This window comes from Macrobrachium rosenbergii, chromosome 45 (genome assembly GCF_040412425.1).
Source record: "Macrobrachium rosenbergii isolate ZJJX-2024 chromosome 45, ASM4041242v1, whole genome shotgun sequence".
Classification (NCBI taxonomy): Eukaryota; Metazoa; Arthropoda; class Malacostraca; order Decapoda; family Palaemonidae; genus Macrobrachium; species Macrobrachium rosenbergii.
The window spans coordinates 26,096,577-26,121,700 of record NC_089785.1 but is presented as its reverse complement, the minus strand read 5'-3'; the positions used below and the strand labels follow the sequence as shown (position 1 = coordinate 26,121,700).

The 25,124-nt window shown below is 38.4% G+C and overlaps 1 protein-coding gene across 3 annotated transcripts in view; it reads right to left on the bottom strand.

The window, feature by feature from the left end:
* Window positions 1-27: 27 nt before the first annotated feature.
* Window positions 28-25,124, bottom strand: part of LOC136829820 (NPC intracellular cholesterol transporter 1-like) — a 74,692-nt gene continuing 49,595 nt past the window's right edge. Inside the window, exons 12-24 of one of the 3 annotated variants that reach the window (XR_010850500.1) lie at window positions 24,941-25,092; window positions 24,304-24,484; window positions 23,256-23,383; window positions 22,402-22,653; window positions 21,126-21,289; window positions 20,511-20,682; window positions 19,526-19,666; window positions 18,970-19,130; window positions 18,229-18,460; window positions 17,375-17,488; window positions 16,884-17,046; window positions 13,138-13,296; window positions 1,268-8,628 (exon numbers count right to left, since the gene is read on the bottom strand). Coding sequence is in view for 2 of the 3 variants with exons in the window: in XM_067088771.1 (XP_066944872.1) it covers window positions 8,429-8,628; window positions 16,884-17,046; window positions 17,375-17,488; window positions 18,229-18,460; window positions 18,970-19,130; window positions 19,526-19,666; window positions 20,511-20,682; window positions 21,126-21,289; window positions 22,402-22,653; window positions 23,256-23,383; window positions 24,304-24,484; window positions 24,941-25,092 (2,060 nt within the window). In the remaining variant the exon portion in view is untranslated. Of the gene's footprint in view, window positions 140-1,267; window positions 8,629-13,137; window positions 13,297-16,883; window positions 17,047-17,374; window positions 17,489-18,228; window positions 18,461-18,969; window positions 19,131-19,525; window positions 19,667-20,510; window positions 20,683-21,125; window positions 21,290-22,401; window positions 22,654-23,255; window positions 23,384-24,303; window positions 24,485-24,940; window positions 25,093-25,124 lie in introns of those variants that run through there. The other 2 variants (XM_067088773.1, XM_067088771.1) reach the window with 2 other exon arrangements.

Genomic DNA, 25,124 nt, shown 5'->3' with positions numbered 1-25,124 from the left:
ACTGAGACATCAACAAACATTTCAGCTCATAAAATCTAAAAACTTTCAACAGATTCTGCCATTTTTCCTTACCTTGCAAAACTGGGACTTCACTTTCATTTGGACAATGACATCTTCCAACCACCTTTCATTCCCTGCCCTGCAAATAATAAACAGTCCTTGACTGTTATTCCTGAACCATAAAAAAACAGACATATATAAAAAGCACACTCTAGTCACAGCATAAAAGCTCCTAAGATAATATTTTATACTGTAATTTCATTATAATGTTATTATGAGGAATTAGATGTTGGTACAATGTTATCATCATTCTTATTATTTATATTTTGAAGAAAACAACTTCTGGGGTAAATGAATGTCGTTTGGCATAAGGTCCCTTGGAAAAATTATAGTACGTCCCACGCTGACCGCAGTTCCTGAAAGGTTTCCCATGCTTGCCCCAAACCTTACAACAGGAATGGAACGGAATATAAAATTCAGGCTAAAAGCCAGGAACTGGGACCTATGAGGTCATTCCAAGCTTTAAGGGATACAGAGTAAAAAGTTTGAAAAGTTTAAAAAGCCACAATAGCGTAAATGACTTGTGTAAATTCTCGATAGCTCCCTCTTTTGTATTTCGGCAAAAATACAGTCTCTCATTTACATTATTATGACCTTTTTAATCATTATTTCCGGTCACAATATAGCGATGCACTGTAGAGAATGCCTACGGTCACTGACTGAGCTGCACTGACGGGACTAACCCCCTAAAGGACCAGATCTTTCAATATACATTTTGGGTGGTCCAACATCCCATTGAAATGCATGACCCCTGATCCACAGTACTGTACGTATATACTGGTTTATAACGGGAACAACCTCGACTGCTTTCATCATTCTTTAAAGTTTCGTACGTGGTTGACGTACCATAGGCTTTCTTGTCATTTGTTTTTTTCCTGATTATTTCTCCTCTTCCACATTTATCAACATTAATTGTAGCATATGCTGCAGACGAGTGGTTTTGTTATATATGGCCAAAGTTCTGCCAAATGATTTTTAATATTATATGCAATATCTGCACAGTAAACTTGATATGTGCTACCTTTCAAAAACAAACTATTACATATTCTTACTTACAATGATACAAAATTGTTCCAAGTCTTACATTTTCAAAGCCCTTTTGTATACTGGTCTAACATTTTTGTATGTACTTTTCTCTGCTTCAAAACCGGGTAAAAATAACCTTCCTTGTACACTACCCACGGTCACGTGTAAGTGAAATAAGTGGTTAATGTGATTCCTTTATTCAATAGAACAAAATTCTTTTTTGGTTTACAAAAAGAAAACCTCTTTGATGTTACATTCACATTAATTTCTATAAAATATAAATATCAAATAAGAAATGCTAACTTCCTAAAAAGTATATATATATATATTTATATGTTGCTTCAAAACAATATGAAGTTTCAATATTAGGGAATACATATATACAGTATATTTATATAGATCAAGCTTCAACTGAACACAAAGAGTTTACAAATACCTGATAAACATTTCCAAAACCGCTGGCTGACACAGATTTTACAATTTAAGATGGAAGACCATGAATTTTACCTCAAAAAGACACCCGCGCTTCCATCTTACGTGCAAAAATACACGCACGACGTACAACTCTCAAATGTGAATGTTACTTCATTTGCCATGATTATTATTGTAATTACTATCATCATCATATTTGCTAAATACTTATACTGTACTAGAGTATTTCCATAATGCTATTACTAGCAAACATCTACATACGTCATCCAGTTCGGAGAGATTGCAAAGAAGAAGACGAGGCCAACATTTCCAGGGTTGTGAGTTGAGAGAAAGGAATAACAAGGATTCTTACTCATTTTACTAAGCTGTGAAACTCAACTGAAATTCACCTCTAGCAGCGTATTCAATTCTTCTAACCCTGAGAGACTCGCCAACCTAAGCCAAATTTTATGCAAACCATCTGCAGTTTCTAACGCGGAAACATTCTAGACCTCAAAGTAAATCTCACTTAACCCATAATTTCCCAGTTATGAAACAGCAAAAGAAATGACTAACTGCACTGAAGGTTGAAAGTACGTACCCTCTAATTCTATACGGATCGTTTTATCAGCTGAACAGCGACGGGTTAATTTAATCCTTGTTTGTTACGTCAAGACATTTCTGACACCTCAAAACACAGACCATAGTTATACTTAAGGTAATTTTAGTCCGACTTCGTACCCTACAAGAAAGAGAATAAAAAGGTAATTATGAGCGAAAAAGTACATGAACTCGTTTGATTATGAAAATCTAGCTCAAGTGTTCTGAAGAGTTAATCGAATGGATTCCGGACAGTGTCTTGCAAAAAGTTTATAATGTCAGTGCTTGATGATTTCTTGTCATCAAGAGGATACAATAGGCCTGTCTTCCCTTCTCATATCAAAGAAAAAAATGAGAACGTAATTATCTTTGATTTTTTGTTTTGAAGATGTAAAACACTTCAAACACTTGGATGTACGGTATACATGGCACTCTGGGACGAGAGTATTTGAAACAACCTGAACAAGCTGCAAAAGACAACATTTGACTGTAAAATCCATATCACTGCAATCACTATCATCCAGAGATTTAACCAAGATAAGAAGGGACCTTGTTGCAATTTTCGTCGATGAAATTTTTAATGAAACAATTTGCAGTAAGGTTTTATTTTTGATATGAACTAGGCAGTCTGGTTAAACTACTCAATAATCATAATATAACAATAATGGAGAAATGAGTCCACAGTTATGTATATGTACGTACATATATTTATAGATAGATCCGCACAGATAGCTTTCAGGATTCCGTTCGACTTCCCTTTTGAAAAGGGAATTGGACAGATTCCTGAAAGGTATCTGTACAGATCTATCTTTAAAAATATATGTACAGATACATAACTGTGGATTTTTCTCCATTGAAAGACTTATGCTACTATGAGTATTTTTAAAATAATAATAATAATAATAATGAACGGGCCCACTTTCCAGTTAACAAATATCACAGTACGTAATTAGGTTTCTGGTTATATAACAGATCTATATAACCTGACATGAAATTGCCTGGATGAACAAAGAGCCCTGAAATGATTTCCTTTCTTAGCCAAGACCCTCATGCCTTAAACTTAACTAAATTACCCCTTCAGGATTTTTACGCTGAGCAAAACTGCGGCAAAGATTTGGTCGTCGTGCCCTACTTATATGAACATTTCAAAAGCGAAGCTTGCGAAGCCATAACCTTACATACAATACAGATGCTATAAATTTAGTAAAAGAAACCAAATAAGTTTATCGGGAGCATATTAGTCAGCCTTACCCAAGTTTGGCTGTCTCCAAATCCTCATCTTTATCTCAAGGCTCCAAGAGACCACTGTGTCCCAACTCTCTTTACTCACACACAGGTTGGCCCAAAGATGTCCTATAATATTAATTTTTGTCTCTGATATTCGTACCAGATACTCTATAAACTATTATTAACTTTAGAAAAGTACAAAATTTTTGGCTCCTTATTTATGAAGTGACATTCACATTAAATCATTGTACATTTTCCCATTGTAAGATGGATGTAACATTAGTCCATTTGCAAAACAACCAGATGAAAAGATTAAACTGCTTCCATGTACCTTGCAAAACATTATGTCTACAATGACATTTGCCTTGCAAATTTGAGTTTTAATCTTCATGATCTGACAACGCAGCGAACTAAATACAATTCATTTCATGAACAACGACAGCTTCCTCAGTTTTCACTCATGCAAGTCAGAATTAAAATGTTGGGCAGTTAACGGAAAAGTTTGAAATAATCATATTTTTTCCAAATATGATTAAAGTTTGTTTCATGTCTCAGTGAAAAGCAATGTTTTATGCATCAGTTCTTTACCTGGCGAATAAAAATACGAGCCACACATGCATTTTACAGTCTGAATACAACACTCAATGTTTATGAAATGGAAACTGTCCAACCCAAATATTAAGAAATACACTTCCCAACTGCATGTCCCTTTTTCTCATAATGCCTATGAAATGTCAACGTTACCTCTCACCTAGAAACCAAAAGTTTAAAAGAACAATGGTTCTAAGTTACAATTCATGATGTCCATGTCCAACTTTCTCACACTACCTACAAAGCGTTGACATTAAAATGTTACCCACATACGGTTCACAGCAAGAATACCAAAACGAGTCATGTGGAATAGTTTACAGTGATAAGACGGCTGTCAGAAACAGCCTTTGGTGGGACAGATGCGAACGTGGTTAGGGACAGGGCGACCCTGAAATAGCAGCGGGTAAATGTTGCTTTCAGATGCTCTCTTGAACTAACGACATCTGTGCCACTCGGTAAAACATTGTTTGCAAACGAAACATTAAAATTCTGACTTTGGAAAGTAACTTACGGTATGTTCGCTATCAAAGATTGTCTCGCCCTTCTCATTATCTGCCTAGCTTTCTATGATACAAAAATTTCCGGAAAATGGTGCGATGCCATTTCCACTTTTAATCTCAGAGAAGAGCAGTTCTGTTTCAAATACAAAATGTACCTTAAATCTACTGTACCTAACTCTATAATAATGTGGTCGTGGAGGTAAATGCCTGGAAGGGCCTTAAACCACAACCTGGTCCTAAGGCTACGTCTACCGTTAATCATAGCAGCTTTGTCAACCTCGCCGCTTCCTACTAGTTACGTACGTCGTATGAATCTTGATGTCCTTGCAGCTTACTGGAAATAAAATTTCTAATATTGTACTAACCTTTTTCCCCTAACATTTCACATTCTGTTTATAATTTAATTTTGCTTTCTTTTGTATTTCCACAATCTTTATGTACATTTACTTACGAGTTTGCAAGTCTCCAACAATAAATCATCTCGTGGTAGTGTTTGTCCTTGCACAAAATCTTGAAAAACCACATAATATAATCTGTCACTACTTAGTAAACTATTAAAACTGTTCTGTTTAATACTAAACCTACTACTGCAACTAGATTTCTATGTCAGCTCATAAAGAAACTCTTTCAATACTGAATTTACTTTGACTGTAAGGCGTGCCTTCCATTTTGAGAAACCTTGGATCCAAAGGAACTGGTATAAAGGATACTGCAGTTTCCATTCTTAACCTGAATACAGAATTTATAACATGGGATCAAGTCTTCAAATGGCAATGAATTCAAACACTGAATTCACACTGGTAGTACTGAGCAGTGGACGAATTCACCATGGCTTCATGCCTATTCACCTCAGATGCTTATTTGAACTCTGAGCAAGGAATGCAAAGATTCATTACTAAATTCCGTCCGGGATCCAAGCCCAGTAAAATTGAAGGGCACGTCTTAATATACAAAAGGATAGTCGTCTGCTGGTAGTGTATGCTAACATACATCGGTAAAAATATGGTAACTATAGTAAACAAAATATATGTTTTTCCATATAACATAAATAATTGCCTGATTGTAACCTCATGCTTTGGTACGAAGAAGCAACCGGCTGGCGTTTGCCAGAGAGATCTCGTTCCCCTAATCTTGCACAAAGCTTCGTTCTAAAACTGACTCAAGGAAAAGCAGTCGTGGGAGAGAGATGCGGGAAGGGGTGGAGTGAGTCGATAAAAGATTTCTTTTAAAAAAACACGCATATAAAATCTTGACCTTATCGTAGCCATATATAAATAGACTGAGGCTGGAAGTTAAATTTAATGGAAAGTCCATCTCAAGTTTGAAAGAAGGAAGGGCCGTGCTGTAGTTAGCATTCAGATATCCGCTTAGAAAGGTACAATGCAAAACTGAGCACCACCCAACAATATTTTCATGCTGACACGTTATTCAAGTTACAGTGTGATTGTCATTAACTGATAAATGCTTCAACACTAACAAAAATGAACACATGGCCCACCAGGCATTCTCAATTTTGTTGAAGTGACGAGATAAAAACTAAAATTGGATGAAATAAGACATTTGTAGGAAACCTCCTTCTTGAGGTAGAAAATAACTATGACATGTCAAGCAAATACTGGTACTGGTCTGATATATTCATTAATTTGGTAACAGAAGTGTACCTTTCCAGACCTTGATCGGGGCGCAGGACCACTTTCATTATTTCTGTCAGTCCCAGCCACATAAAAAACAAATTATGGTGGAGGGAAGATCCCAAGGAACAATCTATGTGAACCAATATGGGGTCTTTGTGGTGAACCCATTAAAAAAATCTATGACACCCAATCCTAGTGTGCGCAACATACGACAATCGCCGTTGGCTTCCTGATAAGCCAGGCACACACAAAGACAAAGCTGAAAGCTTTTCATAACCAAGTTCCAGAGACTCGTTATGGCGTACGTTCTTTGTCAAAGCTGGTGGAAAAAGTGGAGAGAGGACCTCAATTCTAGGGTTTCCTGAAAAGGAATCCCTGATAATGTATGACCTAGAGAAAAAGTACTTGGCTTGCTACAACTTGTTTGTGGTGGGGAGGCACTTACATGAGAGCCTTGTGAGAAAATCTTCTCTCTCTAAGACATAATGGATGACCTCCACACACCAGAGTTCATCGCTTGATGGAAATACGCTGAAATGGGATCTTGTGAAGCACCAATGAGTTCAAAGCTAATAAAGTGTAGTGCCTAATAGTGGCCTATAGAGCTCCCACCATTAAACGAGAGTCATGAAAGGGGCACAAATGCCTAACACAGAAATAAAGAGAATGAAAAACTACTGCTGTATTACCAGACCAAAGCTTTACGCTGAAAGAAGGGGAATACTCAGCCAGTCGCCTTCGTACCGAAACATTACACTAAGGTGAGGTAAAGGTTTGTTCTCCGCTGTACAAATAAATAAGTTCTGCTTGCTCAAGCACGCTTCTCATGCACCGAACGATAAAATAAAAGTGAGCTTAACCAGTTTTCCTTAACACTGCTATTTTTAACTCTAGTGTCTTCTACGATACTTCTAATCACTTGTAGTCGGCGTAGATACTTTCATTGCTTATAATCCTAAATTTAGACATTCAATACATTTTATCACTATTGGCACTATCGCATAACACTATAACAACATCAAACCATTTCCAAAACACGACATTAAATCTCTCTAGTCTAATTCACATGTACATTCAGCAAATGAGCAGGATATGTAAGAGTATCACAGCCTGTTATTTTGAATTTTGAAAACAAATACAAAGCAATACTGTATCCTGAAAACTGATCATCATATTTTAATGTAAATTTTCATCTACATGACCACCATTAGCTCAAGCTGGCGTCCGGCATCCTGAAACAACTCGTTCTGGCGTTACGGTAGTTTCTATCCTTCAAACGTAAGGGCCAGACGGCCAGCGAAAGGTTAAAATAACAAAACGCCCCTGTGGCTTCCGTTTTGCAGCGAAAGGTTAAAACAACAAAAGAACCTTGTGGCTTCTGTTTCGCAAACATCCAAACAAATAAAAGATTACACCTTTAATCCACATTTGCTCACTGGAAAACGAAAAAAAACCCTCAAGTCTTATCTAAGAAGTATATCAAGAATATTTACATTTGCAGAGCAATATATAAATCAGCACTAACCTTCTTCCTTGTCAGCTATCAAAAGATTAGGTCGAAGTCATTTACCAAAAGTGGATGACACGTACAACTGTGATCTTCCTTATGACGAAAGTTGAGATCCACAAATAATCAATGCAGGTTTTAACTAAAAACATGAGGCAACGGCATCATCAATTCAAGTTCACGACTCCGATGCTACTTGAGGAAAACTGACAAATGAAACAATTCAGACATGAATAAATATGAAACTCCTAAATATGTATTTCGGAAAGAAACCTCTGTACTTGTCGAGTTGGAAATTATCCCCGGAAAGAATAAAAATGTTCTCGTTTCGATGTCACAATCACACCGTGGCCTCTTCGGACATTTAATTTTGTAAACATATGCAGTTAACATGAAAGAGAGCTCGGTTCCCCCAAGCGTAAATAAATGTCAATATTTTAGGCATGACATAAACCAATAAACCTTCACAGGAAATAAACCAAATATCAACATATTCATCATTAGCCATTACAAAAAACCATGCTGAGAACGTCACCGTTTTCAATACGGTTGACATAATCCGATCGTGATGCTTTCTACATTGAAAACCAAATAGGGAAGTTGTTGCTAATGTTTTAAATTACAATTTCCCACAGAAGTTCCTTTCCAGACCGAGATTCCTGAGAATTTGGTCAAACGAGACGGTGGTAGAGCGGCCGGAAAAGCCAAAGAACCACACGAACGAGGAATCTCTAAAGGAAGAACGTACTTAAGCCAAGACAACAACGTCTTTCATCCACATATACGCCACGATATAAAATTATCAATGCTGCATAATAATGCCACAAACCCTGATGCCTAAAACACCTCCTTAAGCTAGAAGTAGGAAAACATTACACGGTCAGACTCTCCGACTCAATCCCGCCGTAGTTCGGGTGAATCTCGGGCTGGATGATGCTGACGTCCAGGCTGGACGCATCTATGAACTGCTGGGGTTCGGGGACCTCCTCGCTGACGGACATGGATCCGTGGAAGCTCTCGGCGATCATCTTCCACTGGAGCTTCTGAACGCGGCAGCGATTCGATCTCGGGCCTGAAAAGGGACATCGAAATGTGCGTCAGTTACAACTGCCATCACGACAAGAGTATATAGCCCAATAAAATGCGTCTCCTTTTAGCTCTCGGGTAGAAAATGACAGATAATCCCAGTGTAACAAAATCAATTCTGTTTCTCATCAAAATGTTACCCAAGAATGGGACTACTTCAAAAACTAAAAATAAAATTTAAAGCTACAAAACTAATGAAAATCAAATGTAAAAAGTCTTCTGAGACATGAATAAAGAGTCTTCTACAAACCCTGAAAAAAGTATTACGTTCATTATTCTTCTACAAACCCTGTAAGAAGTATTACATTCAAAGTTTTTAAATTGTTATTTCTAAATTACGATGTTAAAACAATTACCATCCATAGGCTAATATAATATTTGCATGTCCTCAAACTACACAGATCTACTGACACTAATTACCATTCCCTTGATAGTCATGTGTCAATGCTTTTTCTGGGACAAGTAAAATATTCGCCAAAAATCTCAAGCTTTCTGTGCGTCATGTATGGCCCAGTGGGTATGAAAACCCATTCGCTGTCCTCTCAGTGGATTTTGGTCTAAAGGAAAATACAAACAAAAGAAAAGAGGGTAGTTTGAATTATGAAAAAGTGTGAACTACAATACGGGGGAGCGATAACTACGAAAAGATGGTAGTGTGAACTGAAAAATGGAGGCGTGTGAACTAGTTAGAGGGGAGTATGAACTGATATATAGAAAAATAATAAATCTATCTAAATGTAGGATTAAGGAGTAAATTCTACAACTGAATAAAACTAATTCAATGAATGTCACGGCAAACAATAATAAGTTGCTTGGATTCTGAGAAAACATCTTTCAGTTCATTGGAACAACAATCAAAAAAGTATCATTGAAAAACAAGAAGTTAAATTAGAGCTGAAAGAAATTTATAAACAAAGTGACGTTACGTTAGTGCAAAAAGAAGAAACTCTGACTGGGTTATCTTAATGAACTGCTTTTGCGTTAAAGTTAAGAAGTGAACCTGAAGAGGGAAAGGGCATTATTTACGAAGCTTGTCGATAACATTTTAAAGTCGGATTCTCCCCGCACGGGCCTGGACGTGAAACTAGTTCATTCCGCTCTCTTCTGTCTCTTGTACGTTTTGGTCTGAAGTCCTTTTTGGTCTTCTTCTTTTCTCAGGAATTTTTGCACCTCCCTACTAGTTCTTTATCCCACTACTTTCAAGTCTACTATTAAACTACAGGTACTTTCAAGACTAATAGTTCCTTTCCCTTTCTTATCCCAAATCCTGTAATGTCTTGACAATCTAGTTCACTGACCAGTTCTATGCCCCCCCCCCCATCTATCCCTTACTCCAACATTCTCAACGCATCTTCCCAACGTAATCCTGACGTGGTTATCAGGATTTTGCAGTTACATCATGACAAGACCACTGCCATGTCCCCTTCTCCTGATTCCTACCAATCCTTCCTTTTTACGCCTTCAACAACTTTTGGCAGTCCTGAGTATCTCTCATGCCAACATTTGTTTAATTCAATGTAAAAACTTTGCCAACTATTTCCCCTAATCACAGATGCTTGGCTACCCGCTGTTGCAAGTGTAAAGGTTCCGCCGTCAGAGGCTTAGCAAAAAGGCTAAAGCTAAGTGCGTAAACATCTTTGAGTAATGATTTTCTCTTTTCTATAATTCCATTTTCTTCAAAAGGCATTTCATACAGGACCTAGTATATATTTCAAAACTGAAAGTCTAGCATCGTCAAATATGTTTCTACCTAACCGAGCCAAAAGTTGGATAAGCAACATTGCATAACTTCAGATCTTTAAATCTTTAGGCCTGGATCCAACTTAAGTTTCCTGACGCACTCTACAGAACAAAAAACACAATGTGGCAGCAATAAACTAACTTGAGTCAATCTGTCAAGTACTCCAAAACACAGTACAGTATAGGTGTGACAATAACATGAGATAATCAATAACAGATTAATGTAATGCAGAGTTCAAAAAGTGGATTACTGTACATTATTTTTTCCATTAAGTTCCCTCGACCAATTCGACAATGTTGTGCAAATAATATAAATCAACATATTCAGAAACATGTTTTGAAGGTTACAATAATATCTTCACTACTGGAAATAATGAGTGGTTTAAGTGTTTCCCTGTGATTTTTTCATACCCAACACCAAAACCCCAAACACCCCCATTCTTCCTCATTCAACATTCCCCGAGAATACTGAAAAATCTCTATGTACGTCAATATCTACAGCTTCATAACGTATTTCATTAAAGATTAATGCTGATTTTTACCGATTTTAATTGAAAAAAAAAGCATACAATGTAATATTCTCATATTCTATGCAAACATATGCTTTACCCAGGCACCTGAACACCCAAAATGGAATGCATTATTTTATTTGTTTCCCAAAACACAGATCATACCATCTGTATTTAAAACACTAGCCAGATCACCAACTACAACTTCTAAAATATTCCATGCTCACTAAAATTTGATGGTGTCTTAACGCACTATAAATTTGGCAGGAAAGACAATCCGTAACAGTGACAGTTTATAAAGCTAAACTGAACTTTTAAAACTGGGATTGTTCACATCGCTCAAACTTGCTACTGACGAAGGAAATTCCTTCAAAAGACGTTAACTAAACCTGAAGGTAAAAAAAAAAACAAAAGACATGCAAAAAAAGATATACTACTTAGCAAAATATATAAGTACCTGTATAAGCAAACCTATGTCAAATGTTCGACACCATCACTGACCCCAAGGTGTGAACATCCCGGAAACTAGGTTCGGCAATATTCACGCCTCTGCTACCTACGTTACACCGATGCTAATTTACTTCCGTCTACCAACACCCACAGCCGAGCGATGAGCTGGACTTTTGAAAACCTGAGGTTTATACGTTCTAATAAGTGTATTACAAATCTGATTCCAAGTACCCAGTGTTAGTAACTCTTATAAATTAGTTTGCATTACCAGAACCTGTGTAATAATGATTGGCCATTCGTAAAACAGCTACAACAACATTCAAAACACCTTCACCATGTTTATGGTTACACCAGAAACTGGTGCACTTTTCAAAGCTATAGTTTATTACCAAAACCATTTTTAAGAACACAATCAGCTTTCAACTGCTTCACTGAGCATAGCCATGCCACCTGACTAACGTTGCTCAGAAAATTGTGAGCCAAAACTTCCCATACCAAAAAGCAAGTAAGTTCTAGTTTACTATCCCCCGGAAAACAATAATTCTTCCTATCCTTCTGGGACTAGTTGTACAACGAACGAGGCAAATAATTTCATAAGCTGACCTATGTCTGATGAATGTGAAATAGACTTGTATCTGATAAATAACACTAAGGAAAGTTTGGGCTAATATGACGCCATATGATGCCATCCTTAAACAGCGTAGCATAATACTATTCCTGAAAAAACTGCCACTAGTCTATTAAGCTATGTACATTAGAAGAAATTTATACAACAGTTTACTAGTACAGTTAATCGACAGAATAACCTAAGAAATTAGTAACAGAGAGCGAAGACATCTAAGTAGGAGAAATTCCCTTTTCCTATTAACTTCAATACTCCTTTCATAAACACCTTTTGGCATCATACGCAGCCAACACAGTGAAACCACATGCATTTTTAAAGTTAGAACGGAAAGGCCTATCACTTGTCCGACACCTGTGAGTAGAAAATGACCAATATGCACCCTCTTCCATCATCTCAAAGTTCCCAAGAATATGGCGGAATTGACAGAGTACATTTTGTGCTATAAGTACAGCAACTTTCGACATATATCTAGAATATGGTGATGGCCCACGTACCATGTACAGTAAACAGCGCACGTGACCACAAGGAAGTTTGAAACAATGACGTGTAAGATCTTGGCTTTTATTTCAAGGCATTTTCGAGCAACCTACACACAACATAACAAAAGATTGCAAAGACGACTCGGCTTTACAAAAATCACGTGATATTAGAGGTAAGAATGGGCCTACTATATAACCATTTTGATGACAAAAAGGCCAATAATTTTGTGGTAGGTCTTCAGGTCGGGACTAACTAGATAAACCTCCCTTGGTTTATCCAGTCACCCGAGATTATCCTGGCAAACTGTCCTCACTAGAAGACCTTCCCCCAAAAATGCAGACCTTTGCATGCATTAAAATGGTTATAAAGCCCCTATCTAATTCCAGTCTCATGTGTTTTTGCAAAACTGACCGAAATATTTTGTTCCATCGTATGTACTTCGTTTGAAAATGACTTAGAATAAGGATGAAAGATCAAGCACCTTCCCTCATGGCCATATATACTGTTTACACTTTAGTGCCGCAATGTTATTCCCGTGACAAAAGGTGTACACAACATGGTACACAGTAACACAAAAACATGATGGAAGAGAGAATGCCACACCAGTGTGCAATACGACTACCAACTTTCACTTGCATGAGTACAAAAAGGAACAGGCATAACACAGGACTACCAGCCTAGGATTCCTTACGATATCTGACCGGGGGGGTACGCATGTTACTACTGAGGTGGAGGGTTTAGTACTAGAGTCCGACGGGAAATTTCTTGGCCCAGTGACGTCCCTGGTCCTCTTGCTGCGGCTCTGCCTCTCGGGCATTCCTGAGGCGCCGTGCCCTATTGCCTGCCGAGCCTGGGATAAGGGAACACACTCAAAACTTGGAAATCTCAAAGCCGCATTCCGTCACCACCAGCATGAATGGCAATGGCTAATTTTCCAAAGCAGTTAAGGAGGTTAGCAAACGCCTCGAAAAGCACACAAAACGGCGCTGCGATGACCCTTCAAATTAGCTTCGTGATTCTGAGACAGTTGAATGATCGTCGTACTTAAATCATTTATCCAGGTTTTAGTAATTCCAACATTTTACAAAAATATATCAAGACCACAACCTCTAGGTAATTCCAAATAAGTTACGCAGACAAACTTCAAGGTACTGACAATGAAACCTTAGATAATTACTTACCCGAATAAAAGCTGCCAAATTGGAAGGAAGTCTTATCACATGGAAGTATCAAAATTAACTAGGGTCCTTATCACACGGAGGTTTCGAAAATCATTATCATCATTATTATTACAGTATTATTACCATTATCATTATTGTTACGTAGAAGATGAACCCTATTCATATGGAACAAGCTCACAGGGGCCACTGACTTGAAATTCAAGCTTCAAAAGAATATTATGGTGTTCATTGGTAAGAAGTAGCAGAAGGTAATGTGAAATACAGAAAGAAGAGTTTGATTACTAGAAAAGAAAAATAAATTATCAAAATACATAAATAGATAAAAATGTCAGCAATTATAACACAAACCTCACAATGTGCATGTAAGATCTTAAAATAGAAAAGTGAAAGTTAAAATGAAAAAATATAAAATGGGTCACGTCAGCTTTCACTGAATACCAAACTCAGCCCTTCAAAACAATTTCCACATTTTCATTAAAAGTACTCTCTGGTTAATGACAGCTGTAAGACAATGACAAATAAGTACAGTATATATACAGTGTACATCACAGTTTACAAGAGAGAGAGAGAGAGAGAGAGAGAGAGAGAGAGAGAGAGAGAGAGAGAGAGAGAGAGAGAGAGAGAGAGAGAGACTTGTAAGTTTTCCATCCCAGATCTTACTCCACACAGTCACTGACACGCTCAAGTAAAAACACGCTATACACAATATATATACAATCTGACTACTATACATTAAGTGTATTCCAGGGTGTACCTAGCAATCTCTTGCCCATGTTTGTTCTTACTACTGACTGGTAGGTCAACCAGGTACCGTTTTGATAAGGTTACACCCAGATTGAAGGCGTGCTATTCTAGGCTGTGGGCTGACCATACACTGAGCATATACAATGTCCGTTCAGCCTTCAATCAACATAACAGGCAGTCCCCGGGTTACGACAAGCTTGGTTTACGACGCTCTTCAAATACATTCATCAAAAATTATTTCCTGGGTTACAACGCATGTTCCGGGTTTATGACTCCGATCCAATGGAAGAAATATGGCTCCAAAATGGTAGAATGGTCAAAATTTGGAGGTTTTTTGATGGAAAACTCAATAAAATGCTGGTTACGTCATTTTCACGACATCCAAAGGATTAAAAGTAAGGTTTTCTTACAGTTTTCGACTATATTTCAGGTTACGACAATTTTCGGCTAACAATGCGACGTCGGAACGGAACCCTCGGTCGTAAACCAGGAACTGCCTGTAATGGTAACAATACTAACACACTTATATTACTACCATGCACAAAGCAGCAACAAAGTATTCCGTGAAAAATGAATTTAGGGAGTTGTATTCGCTAATACAGTACTATACAGGGCTTACTTCTCTACATCTTAAGAGTTATGTCGGCAAAAAGTGTTTGCGAGGCCCAGATGTATACTGTACTTGGCAAAGTTAGCCCGCAATTTCTGGTAGCTCAAGTAAAGATAAGGGCTGGTCACATACAATACCAATCCTTCCAATGGCTTGCATCCCCAAATTATGATTAACGCAAGAGTTTTTAGGATATCGTAGTTTTTCACACGAAATACAAACCCAACCATTAATCATTACAGGCAAACTGAACATGTACAGTAAGACAGGATTAAGCAAGATTAAAAAGTCCATCAAAATCTCTGTAGAAAGTTACACTTATTAGTTCGCAAAACGGCAGACCCAATTGGTCCCCACGCGACACACGAACTCACACTAAGATGGAGGAATTTGCATATAAAATTCAGGACAAAAGCCAAGTGCTGGGACCAGTCAGGTCATTCAGCATTTAAAAGGGAAATTGAGAGTAAAAATGTTCCCAAGGAGAGGGTGGAAACTATGGTGAGAAAAAGAGAATACGAAAGAAGGTACAGCAAAAGGAATGAAAGGGGTTGCAGCTAGGGTGGGAAGGGATGCTGCAAGGATCCTAAATTAATGCCTACAGTGCAATGTGTGAGGCGCACCGACAGCACTATACCCACACGAGGGCTAAGACGACGGAATAGGGATAGCCAAGCAAGCGTCCGAGAGTCTCCACACCGCCCTGTTGATTGTACGCTTTGCGAGTGATAGTAAGGGCAAAAAGGAAACAGTATATTTCAAATATTCAATTTCAGTCCATAAAAACATAGAAATTCTTTAAGCAAACCTCGTCATCGTTGTTCCGACACATTTTTCAGTCATCTAAAATGATTCTTTTCTGTGAGAATTTTCTAATAATACATAATGAGCTGTGATCTAAATATACGTTTTAAAACAACAGATTTTTCACGGCATTTCCTTTATAAATAGATAAATAATACATACAATATACCTGTAACACTGTTCAAATGGATATAGTGTGAGATAATGTACATTTTAAGGCAACCAAGAAGTGGAACTGTACATAATGACTATACACAACAATGAACACTGACAATTCATGCTTGAAGGAAAAAAGTACATAGCTCAAATATATAGCCAATGTAGAATCGAGCTAGTGTTAACCGTTCCAATCCATATCTAATATTCTGAGTAATTTATAATCTTTTACCAGATACAAAAACAAATACAATGTAATTTGTAAATAACGTAAAATAAATACGTGATATGGGCAAAGCATTTGACACCACATATTTCAGATTCGTTCCACTGACATCTAACCAAATTACATGTATCGGTAAAAATAAGTCCCTTAAGACCATGCATTTCTATTTGCCATCAAACCTTCGCCACTCTGCTACAGCCACCTAATGTAACTGGATACGAACGTAAGAATTTATAAAATAAACACTTCCTCTCCTTCTACACTTACGAAGGAAGTGTCAATATGCCCTACAAAAGACAATTTACAAGAGGCCATAACCTAGAAACTATAAATTCGTAAGTACAAAATAAATGTTTGACAGATAAGTGATGTTTTGGAACTAGTTAAAGTAGTAGTGACAATATTCGCAAAATGGCTCAAAACTGTGAATTTCCTTTGTTAGACATATGATAATCAACAACACAAGAGATGAGCTTCACGATATCGATTATACGATGAACGCCACAGGGCAAAAACAACTCAAATTTTGCAAACGGAACACTACAACTATCTCAGGGAAATGGATCAGTTTTTAAGCAGATTCTGGTTTCAAGTCTGTGGTGACAATTCCTCTCAACGTGACGAGGCAATGCGAGTGCGTAAACTTGGTAAGCTAATAAGAGAAACAAATGACACACGTACTTAAATAACACAAGATAAATTTCATCTATACGTACCGAAAAAGCTAAGCAGAACAGGTAAGAATATCAGTCCATGGGCCGCGCCAATCAACACGATGCCCAAGTACATCCGGAAATAGAATATTTGGAAGATTTTGGAGTGCGCGAATGCTAAAACGACAATGCCTCCAAACTTTGTGAACGTAATCCCAGAGAGTACCTGCAAGAGAAAATAATCGCCATTTTTAAAACTTAACTCTAAATATTTTGTGATATATCTTACTTGGATGCAAATCGCTGTCTCACAGAGCATTAAAGTTGTGTCATACAATCACATTTTTAAAGCTTTGGCTGCCAAACTTTGGGCCGATTATCAAATGTCCTTTTTTTTCATTTGCGTATGGTCGAAGCTACGTGTCTGTCAGCAGCAAAGCATGAAAGCACTTATCTAAAACGTTAAACAAAAATGAAATACATTTCATGTTAAATTATCTGATAGTGCAACAAGTTCTTGATGCAAATGACTCGATACAATGCTTGATACTTACGGAACTTCCCATCGTAACGACAGCGTCGTATGACCGCTGCCATCTTGTATCTTTCAACGACAGGGAGAACGCGTGTGTTATGTGACTGCAAAACTCTACGGATATACCAACAGCCTGCAAGAGAAAAGATGTTATGAATATCAGGAAAAAATAAAGCAGAATTGTACAAAACATCACAGCTAAGCTAAAATAAAATGAAAAGCTGGGGGGGCTATTTCCAAATGTGGGAACAGACATTAGCTGTGTACGAGACTAACTGTACCACTGATTAAATACCGTGAAATGGAATAGAATATAAATTTAGGCCAAGGCCACGTGCTGGGACCTACAAGGTCATTCAGGGTTGAAAGAGAAAGTGAAAGTAAATAAGTTTCAAAGATGTAACAGGGAAATTTTGCAGTTGCACTAGGAAAAAACTGTTAAGAGAGGGAGCAAGACAGAATATTAACAGAGGTACATTAAAAAGAACAAAAGGGGTTGTAGCTAGGAGATGAAGGAACACTGCAATGAACCTTAAATAATGCCTACAGTGCACTTTTTGAGATGCACTGGCAAAATAAAAAGGCATAACTATACAGATCATCGAGATTCAACCAAATTACAACGAAAAGCTTGGGCTATTTCCAAATACCCATAACTATAATAACCGTACCGCTGACAAAATATTGTGAATTGGATTGAAATTGCTAATTCTACAAGTTAGGCTTGAGTAGGTAAGACACAACTGCCACATACACATCCCAGAACATCACGGTCCGAAACTGAAATACCAAACTGGAAAATCGAAAACAAGACTTTACTCTACATCTGACAAACAGTATTATACCTATATCAAGGTTCAGCAAGGCACTTACCATGACGAGGTTCACGAGAGACACAGCATTCAAGGACACTCCCCACCAGTACATGAGGCCACCCAGGTTGATGAGAATCATCAGGATGGTCGTGACCACGATGAAGGACGACATGATCTCGAGACCCGAGAGGACGATGCTCACGATGAACACCGTCAGGAGGGATATGCCCAGAGACTTGCCCAGGTCTTCCCACATCGTCAGGTACTGCTCGTAGAAGACGTAAAATACGCTGCGGAGGGGAGGGGAAGGTCAGTGAATCCAACCGAACGCAGAAATAATGTTCTTTGAAAGTTACAGTTTAAAAAACAAGACAATTCTGCTTAAACACTACATAAAAAATATATCTAAACATTACGCATTAGTGAGAGAATATAGAATTTAGGCTAAAGGTCAAGAGCTAGGATGCACTATCAGGTCATTCAGCACAGAGAAGGAAATAGACAACAATAAGGTTTGAAAGGCATAACAGGATGAAAACCTCGCAGTTGCGCTATGAAAGAATTGTTAGAGAGGCTGTAAAGTCAGATGGAAGAAGGAGAATATGAATGGAGGTACAATAAAAGGAACGAGAGAGGTGCACCAAGCAAGACCTGATCTGAAACACAACTCAGAATGAAGAACATATACATCCAACCAGAGATACGACCAAACACTCTACTGACAACTTAGATCAAAGCATCTAACGATAATCTTAATAATCTAAAGCTAAAAAGAAAAACAAAAACGAGGCTGCAATACCTGTACGGGAACACGTCATAGACTGGTTTGGCCAAGCCTTGATTTAGTGTGTCTGTGATGTTGGTGGATACAGTTCTCGCCCATCTGAGAGCCTCGTAATAGTCTTTCGACGTCTTCAATATGGTGTGGTACGTCATGAAGTAGCTGGCTCCGACGACACTCTGAAAAACCAACGTTCTTGGGATGACAAAATGAAAATCACAACAGATACTCTGGGGATCTGGCCTTCTGATAAGTAACAAAGTTCATTACGTGACACAGACCCTATATCACAGGTTGCACTTGAAAATTCTTTTAGATACCTTACAGCCAACAGCAATCCCACATAGTTCACAACCTAAAACCTGTACTTTGCACTTAACATTCAGTTTAGATCGATTTAAAAATGTATGACCTCTAAAATATAATGATGATAAGTACAGAAGTCCATTAAGTTTGAAGTGTTACTTTATTACAGAACTTGGAAATACTGCCCTAAAATGGAAAACTGCAATATCTGCAAAGTTTTCCTTAAATATAAATTTCACGCGACTGAATGCCTCTTACGCGAACTGACCTCGTTCCTTCCGTTCCGGATGATGTTAACTGCTTGACCGTAGGCGGCGTGCCCGCCTTTCGGGCAGTCTTCATTTGGTACGTCTTCCAAGAAGAAGGGCAGGTACTCCATAAACGACGCAGGGTCGGGCCGCAGGCCATCCTGTTGAGAGAAAAGATTTGATGAGATTGACTCCGCGACAACAAAATCTCAACGATTAAGGACATAAATGCTGACGCAGCTTTACGCACAAAATGCTGGAATCTTGACAGGTACAATCTTACTCTAGACTACAACAGAATACAGAATTTGGGCCAAAGGTCAAGTACTGGGGCCTATGAGGTCAATTCAGTACTGAAAGGGAAATTGACATTAAGATGGTTTGAAAGGTATAACGGGAGGAAAACCTCGCAGTTGCACTATGAAACGATTGTCAGGGAAGGTGGAAAGTCAGATGGAAGAAAGAGAATATGAACGGAGGTACAGTAAAAAGGATGAAAGAGGTTGCAGGTAAGGGCCGAGGGGACGCTGCGAAGGCCTTCGAGTTATACCTACCGTGCATCCTAATACAACTCAACTTGTATTTTAATATTTTGCTTCAATTTTTATCTATTATTTATTAATTTGTTAATTCATATGTTTTTATAATAACTGATCTGTTAGTTCATTCGAATGAACGGCAATGTTCTTTGGAAGCTTGAATTCCAAGTCAATGGTCCCTGTGGGCTTGTTCAACATGAATAGGGTTCTTCTGAATAATAACAGTGATAATAACAATAATGAAAACAATAATAATAATCCAACACAACATTTCTGGCTTCAGAGTCAAAGCTGAGTAATAGTAACTTTACACTGCTAGCTGGCATATGGAAAAAGTACAGGCTCAATACAACTCGCAATAACACAAAGAATATTCAAAGTATACAAGAGACCAATCAAATACTGGACTTCCTTTCTAATCTTCTAGAAAACATATTTCCAAATCCTCTGATGTTGGCTTACTTACCTCTAAGGGTTGGATATCACAGGCTGTGCAGTTCGACGTCATGTCAGACGACGGACAGAACGAATTATCGGCCAAGTTGATACGGCAACAAGGAACGTCGCCGTCCAGATTATACAGGGACCAATCCATGTAATCGTCTAGCCAAGACGACGCGGGCTGTGCTATGTAGGTCCTGAGGAAGAACGATGTAGATAATGCATTGCGCTATCAAAAATATACAGAAAGTACATTACAATGACACCTGACAAAAGTTCACATACGAATGGAACAGAATATAAATTTAGGCCACAGGCCAAGCACTGGGACCTATGAGGTCATTTAATGCTGAAGGGGAAATTGAGGGTGAGAAGGTTTGAAAGGTGTAACAGGAGGAAACCTTGCAGTTGCACTATGAAAAAATTGTTAGGAGAAGGCAGAAAGTAAGACGGACGAAAGAGAATATCAACAGAGATACAGAAATAGGAATGAAAGGGGCTGCATCTTGGGGCCGAAGAGACGCTGCAGACAACCTAAAGTAATGGCCTACTAACAGCAGTATACCCCACTGGGCAAACGTTCATATAGACAACCCAAGGAACTTAGAAAACCAATGTACAGTACATGAAGCATTCTTACCTGTTGGCAAGTAAGGAGGAAATGTAAATCTGCGTTGATAAACTGTCCGTATCACAATTGACAGTGCCGCAGATCTCATTTTGCTGAGTTAGGTTTGTGAAATCGATGCCTTCCTTGAGGACGAAGTAGACTGGAGGTCCTACGCTTAAATACTTATGGAGGTACTGAAAAATTTTCAATAACAATCATTACTAAAATAATATATGAACCTGCTTCTCTGATACTCACAGGTATCATCCCAAAACAAATTAAGAATTTAATAAATCGAAACAATTCCTGCTGGCCTGAATTATCTGTAGAGTAAAGCTACCTTATTCACAAATGAATAGGACAATGCAATAAATCTAAACAATCAGTAAGCCTTGGGTTTATTTCTTACTGTTCATGAACTCACCAGCCACCTACTCCGTATCAATAGGACCTAAGGTTACTAATAAGCATATACAATGAACTGTAATTTAAGTTATAGGGAATCAAATCATATTAGGTCAATCATGAGAGAAATTATCAATTGCTCTACCCTTTGAATTATTAAACTGATAAGACCCACTCACACAATAGTCTGTATTTTCATAGGAATTCCAAACCAACTCATTCCCCAGCCCGAGAAGAACCTTAAAAGGGTTCAGAGGTCTCGTTAAACAAATCATTTATAACTAACTAACCAAACCAACTCATAATCAAATAGAAGGCACCTATTTCCTTCGATAACATTTCAACTACAAAAGAAAGGTCTGTGTAGTACAGAGTAGCTCTTTCAAGTCCCCAAGTTGGAGTAAATACAATTCTCAAATTTGGCTGAGTATCTTAACAGCAAAAGAGGATTATGTTGAAAACACTCACAAGCTGATGTACAGACACCACCCTACTTACGAACATTCAACTTACAAACATTCAGATACAAACAAATGGGATCGCAAATTAAAATTGTGTTCAGAGAGCTCCCACTGGCCACCCGTAAGTTCAAATTTTGCTTTTGTTTGCCTATTCTATACATACAGTACTGTATGTACAGTGTACTGTATTTTAGGATGAAAAACTTACAGTACTGTACTGATTTTATCCCTAACTGTACTTAAATAGGCGTGAAGATTAGAGTAATCAACTGACAAACAATTCAACGTACAAACGGCCGCCCGGAATGTAACTTGTTCATAAGTAAGGTGGTGTCTGTACTTGCAATAAGTACAGGGACTTTCTGTACATTTTTCTAAAATTAAAAACAAGTTTAAATCATACATTTCACTCCTTGCCGTTACGCCAAAACAATACTCACATCAAAGTACTTCTGCATGTACGAATCTTCGGGCATCGAGAGCTCTTGGTCCAGCCCGACGTCTATTTTGGGCAGAACTGCGATGCTGGAGAAAAGCCAACCGGTAAAGACCAGGATGACGAGCGGACGTCCGATCCGGGACAAGAGACACGGGGCGTACACCTTTTTGATAAACCTCTGCAGCGTCCCCTCGCGGGAAGATCCTTCTTTGTTACCCCCCACGACGCAGCAACAGATGTCGTACCGATTTTCCTGCGGAGACAGAATGCTAACGTTACAAGTGTCTTTTACTTGTCTTGTATGAAATCTCTTGCTTTCGGCGTACTGTAAAAAAAAAAGCCCCTTTTGTTATCTGAGTTTCCCCTCCTGCTTCCTATTAGCACTCTGAAATTACAGGTAGGTAGATCATACAATTTAGGCAGAAGGCCAAATGTTGGGACCTATGAAGTCATTCAGTGGTGTAACAGGAAGAAAACCTCTCAGTTGCACTATGAAACAATTGTTGGAAGAGGATGGGAAGTACGATGGAAGAAAGAATATATATGGAGGTACAACTCTGAAATTATAAACAATTTTAACTACCCTATTGTTCCCCATCACCTACACACTTGACCGAAGCCTTTCAAAGCACCCTGTGATCCATTTCTTCATTCATACTGTCCTGACCTTCATCACCCCCCCATTTATACACTTCACTTCTTCTTACTCCACGTATGCCAAGCAAATCATTCAACTCATCTCCACTTCCCACACACTTCGCTTCCATAAAAGAATTGGCCCACCGAGTGTTACCGTACTGTACGTCTTTTCCGACCAAACTAAAGGAAACAAATCTGATGTCAAAACAAACGTACTTCTTGTCTCTTCGCGTCCAATGCGATGAGGGATACGAAGCAGGATATCTGCAGCAGAAAGTCGATCAGCAAAGCCAGGCCCGCGTAAAGGGCAAATGCGTGGACGGCAGGCATGTCGGACAACGCACCTGGAATGTGAAAAACAAATTGGTTACGGAACTTGACTATGAACTTACTTCTTCCAGACAAGGGGATTTTTAATGAAAGTGGTGGAGGGGCAAGCAAAGACATTAGCCTCTAATCTTGATAATTAATTTTTGGCCTTTTAATAAAAACAGAACTTGACTTGACTGATTGCAATGCCGACAGTTAATCTCTCTCATATTAAGTGACAAGAAACAAGGATATTGAGAATGAAGATATTGTACACACACACAGTTGACCCCCGGTATTCGTGGGGGACACATATCAGCGCTACCTGCGAATAGTTAAAATCTGCAAATACTTGACACTCCTCTAAAAACCCTCATAACTGCCTATTTTAATAGTTCAAATCACCAAACAACCCTCTAAAAATGCTTATACCTGAATATTTCAATAGTTTTATCACAAAAAGTGCATTTAGTCATGAAAATGATATTAAAATATAGTAATCTGTGAATATTTCTTCTTGGAAAATATCGCAAATGGGCGAATTTTCCGCGAATAGTATGTATATATGTTCCACAAAGAAATTTGCAAACAGGTGGGGATCCACTGTATATAAATCAAAGAGGTCTCTTTTGTCTTATATATTCAACTGTGCTGTTTATGACAATCAGACTTTTACACAGTCAACTGATGAGTAGAAAAGAATGGGATTTTTTGATAGAGTAGTACTGGATAAAGTATCATTCTGAAATTAAAGGATTCAGTAAACCAAATGGGCTCTAATTGCAAAAAGAGAGTATGATTATAATTGAAAATATCTCCTTCATTATATATCTCCTTCGCATTACTGTATGCCTTTTGATCTTTGAAACTGAAAAGTGACAAGAATAAATTACCTCCCTTAAACGACAAATACTTGACAAAACAAAACGGAAAAAAAAAGGGGGGAATGTTTCACCTAAGAAGAAGCAAGCAGCCTCGGAGAATGACGCCAGGAGGATGGAGGGCGCAACCTGACCCACGACGCGTCCTATGTGCTCCGAACGCACTTCTGCAGGCCTCCGGGATTCTCTCTGGTAGGTCTGCACCAGGATGAACATGTTGTCGACTCCTACGGCCAGAACAAGGAACGGAATCACCTGGAAGACGGAATCGAATCTGATTTATAATAAGTGCTGAGGAGAAAAATAACAAAAATATTTAACTTTTTTACATATTCTTTAATGGAATGTCAAATTTAGGCCAAAGGCTGAGTGCTTGGATCTATGAGGTCAATCAGTGCTTATAGCGAAACTGAAGAGTAAAAAGCTTTTAATGGTGTAACAGTTGCATCACGAAACAGTTAAGAGACGGTGGAAAGTCAGATGAAAGAAAGAGACTACGAATGGAGGTATAGTAAAATAAATGAAAAGGGTTGCAGCTCGGGGGCGAAAGGACCCTTCAAAGAACCCTAAGCAATGCCTACAGAGCACCACGCGAGGTGCACTGACAGCACCACTCCCTACTAGGGAATCAAAGTAATGCGTTGATGAGACAAATAATGGCAAAATTATTTGACGTTACAAATTCCTCGATAGGAAACAGCTTGTACGTACCTCAATGATGACCAGGGTGGCCTTCACCCCAGCGTAGCCGTATACACCAACAGAAGACGTGACGGATATCAACACTATGATCACTCCTCCAAAACCAAGGGTTATTTTCGAATCCACAAGCAGGCGGCTGCATCTAGTGTAATCTCCCAGGGCTGCGAATGAAAGTACGAGTTAAAACAGCAAT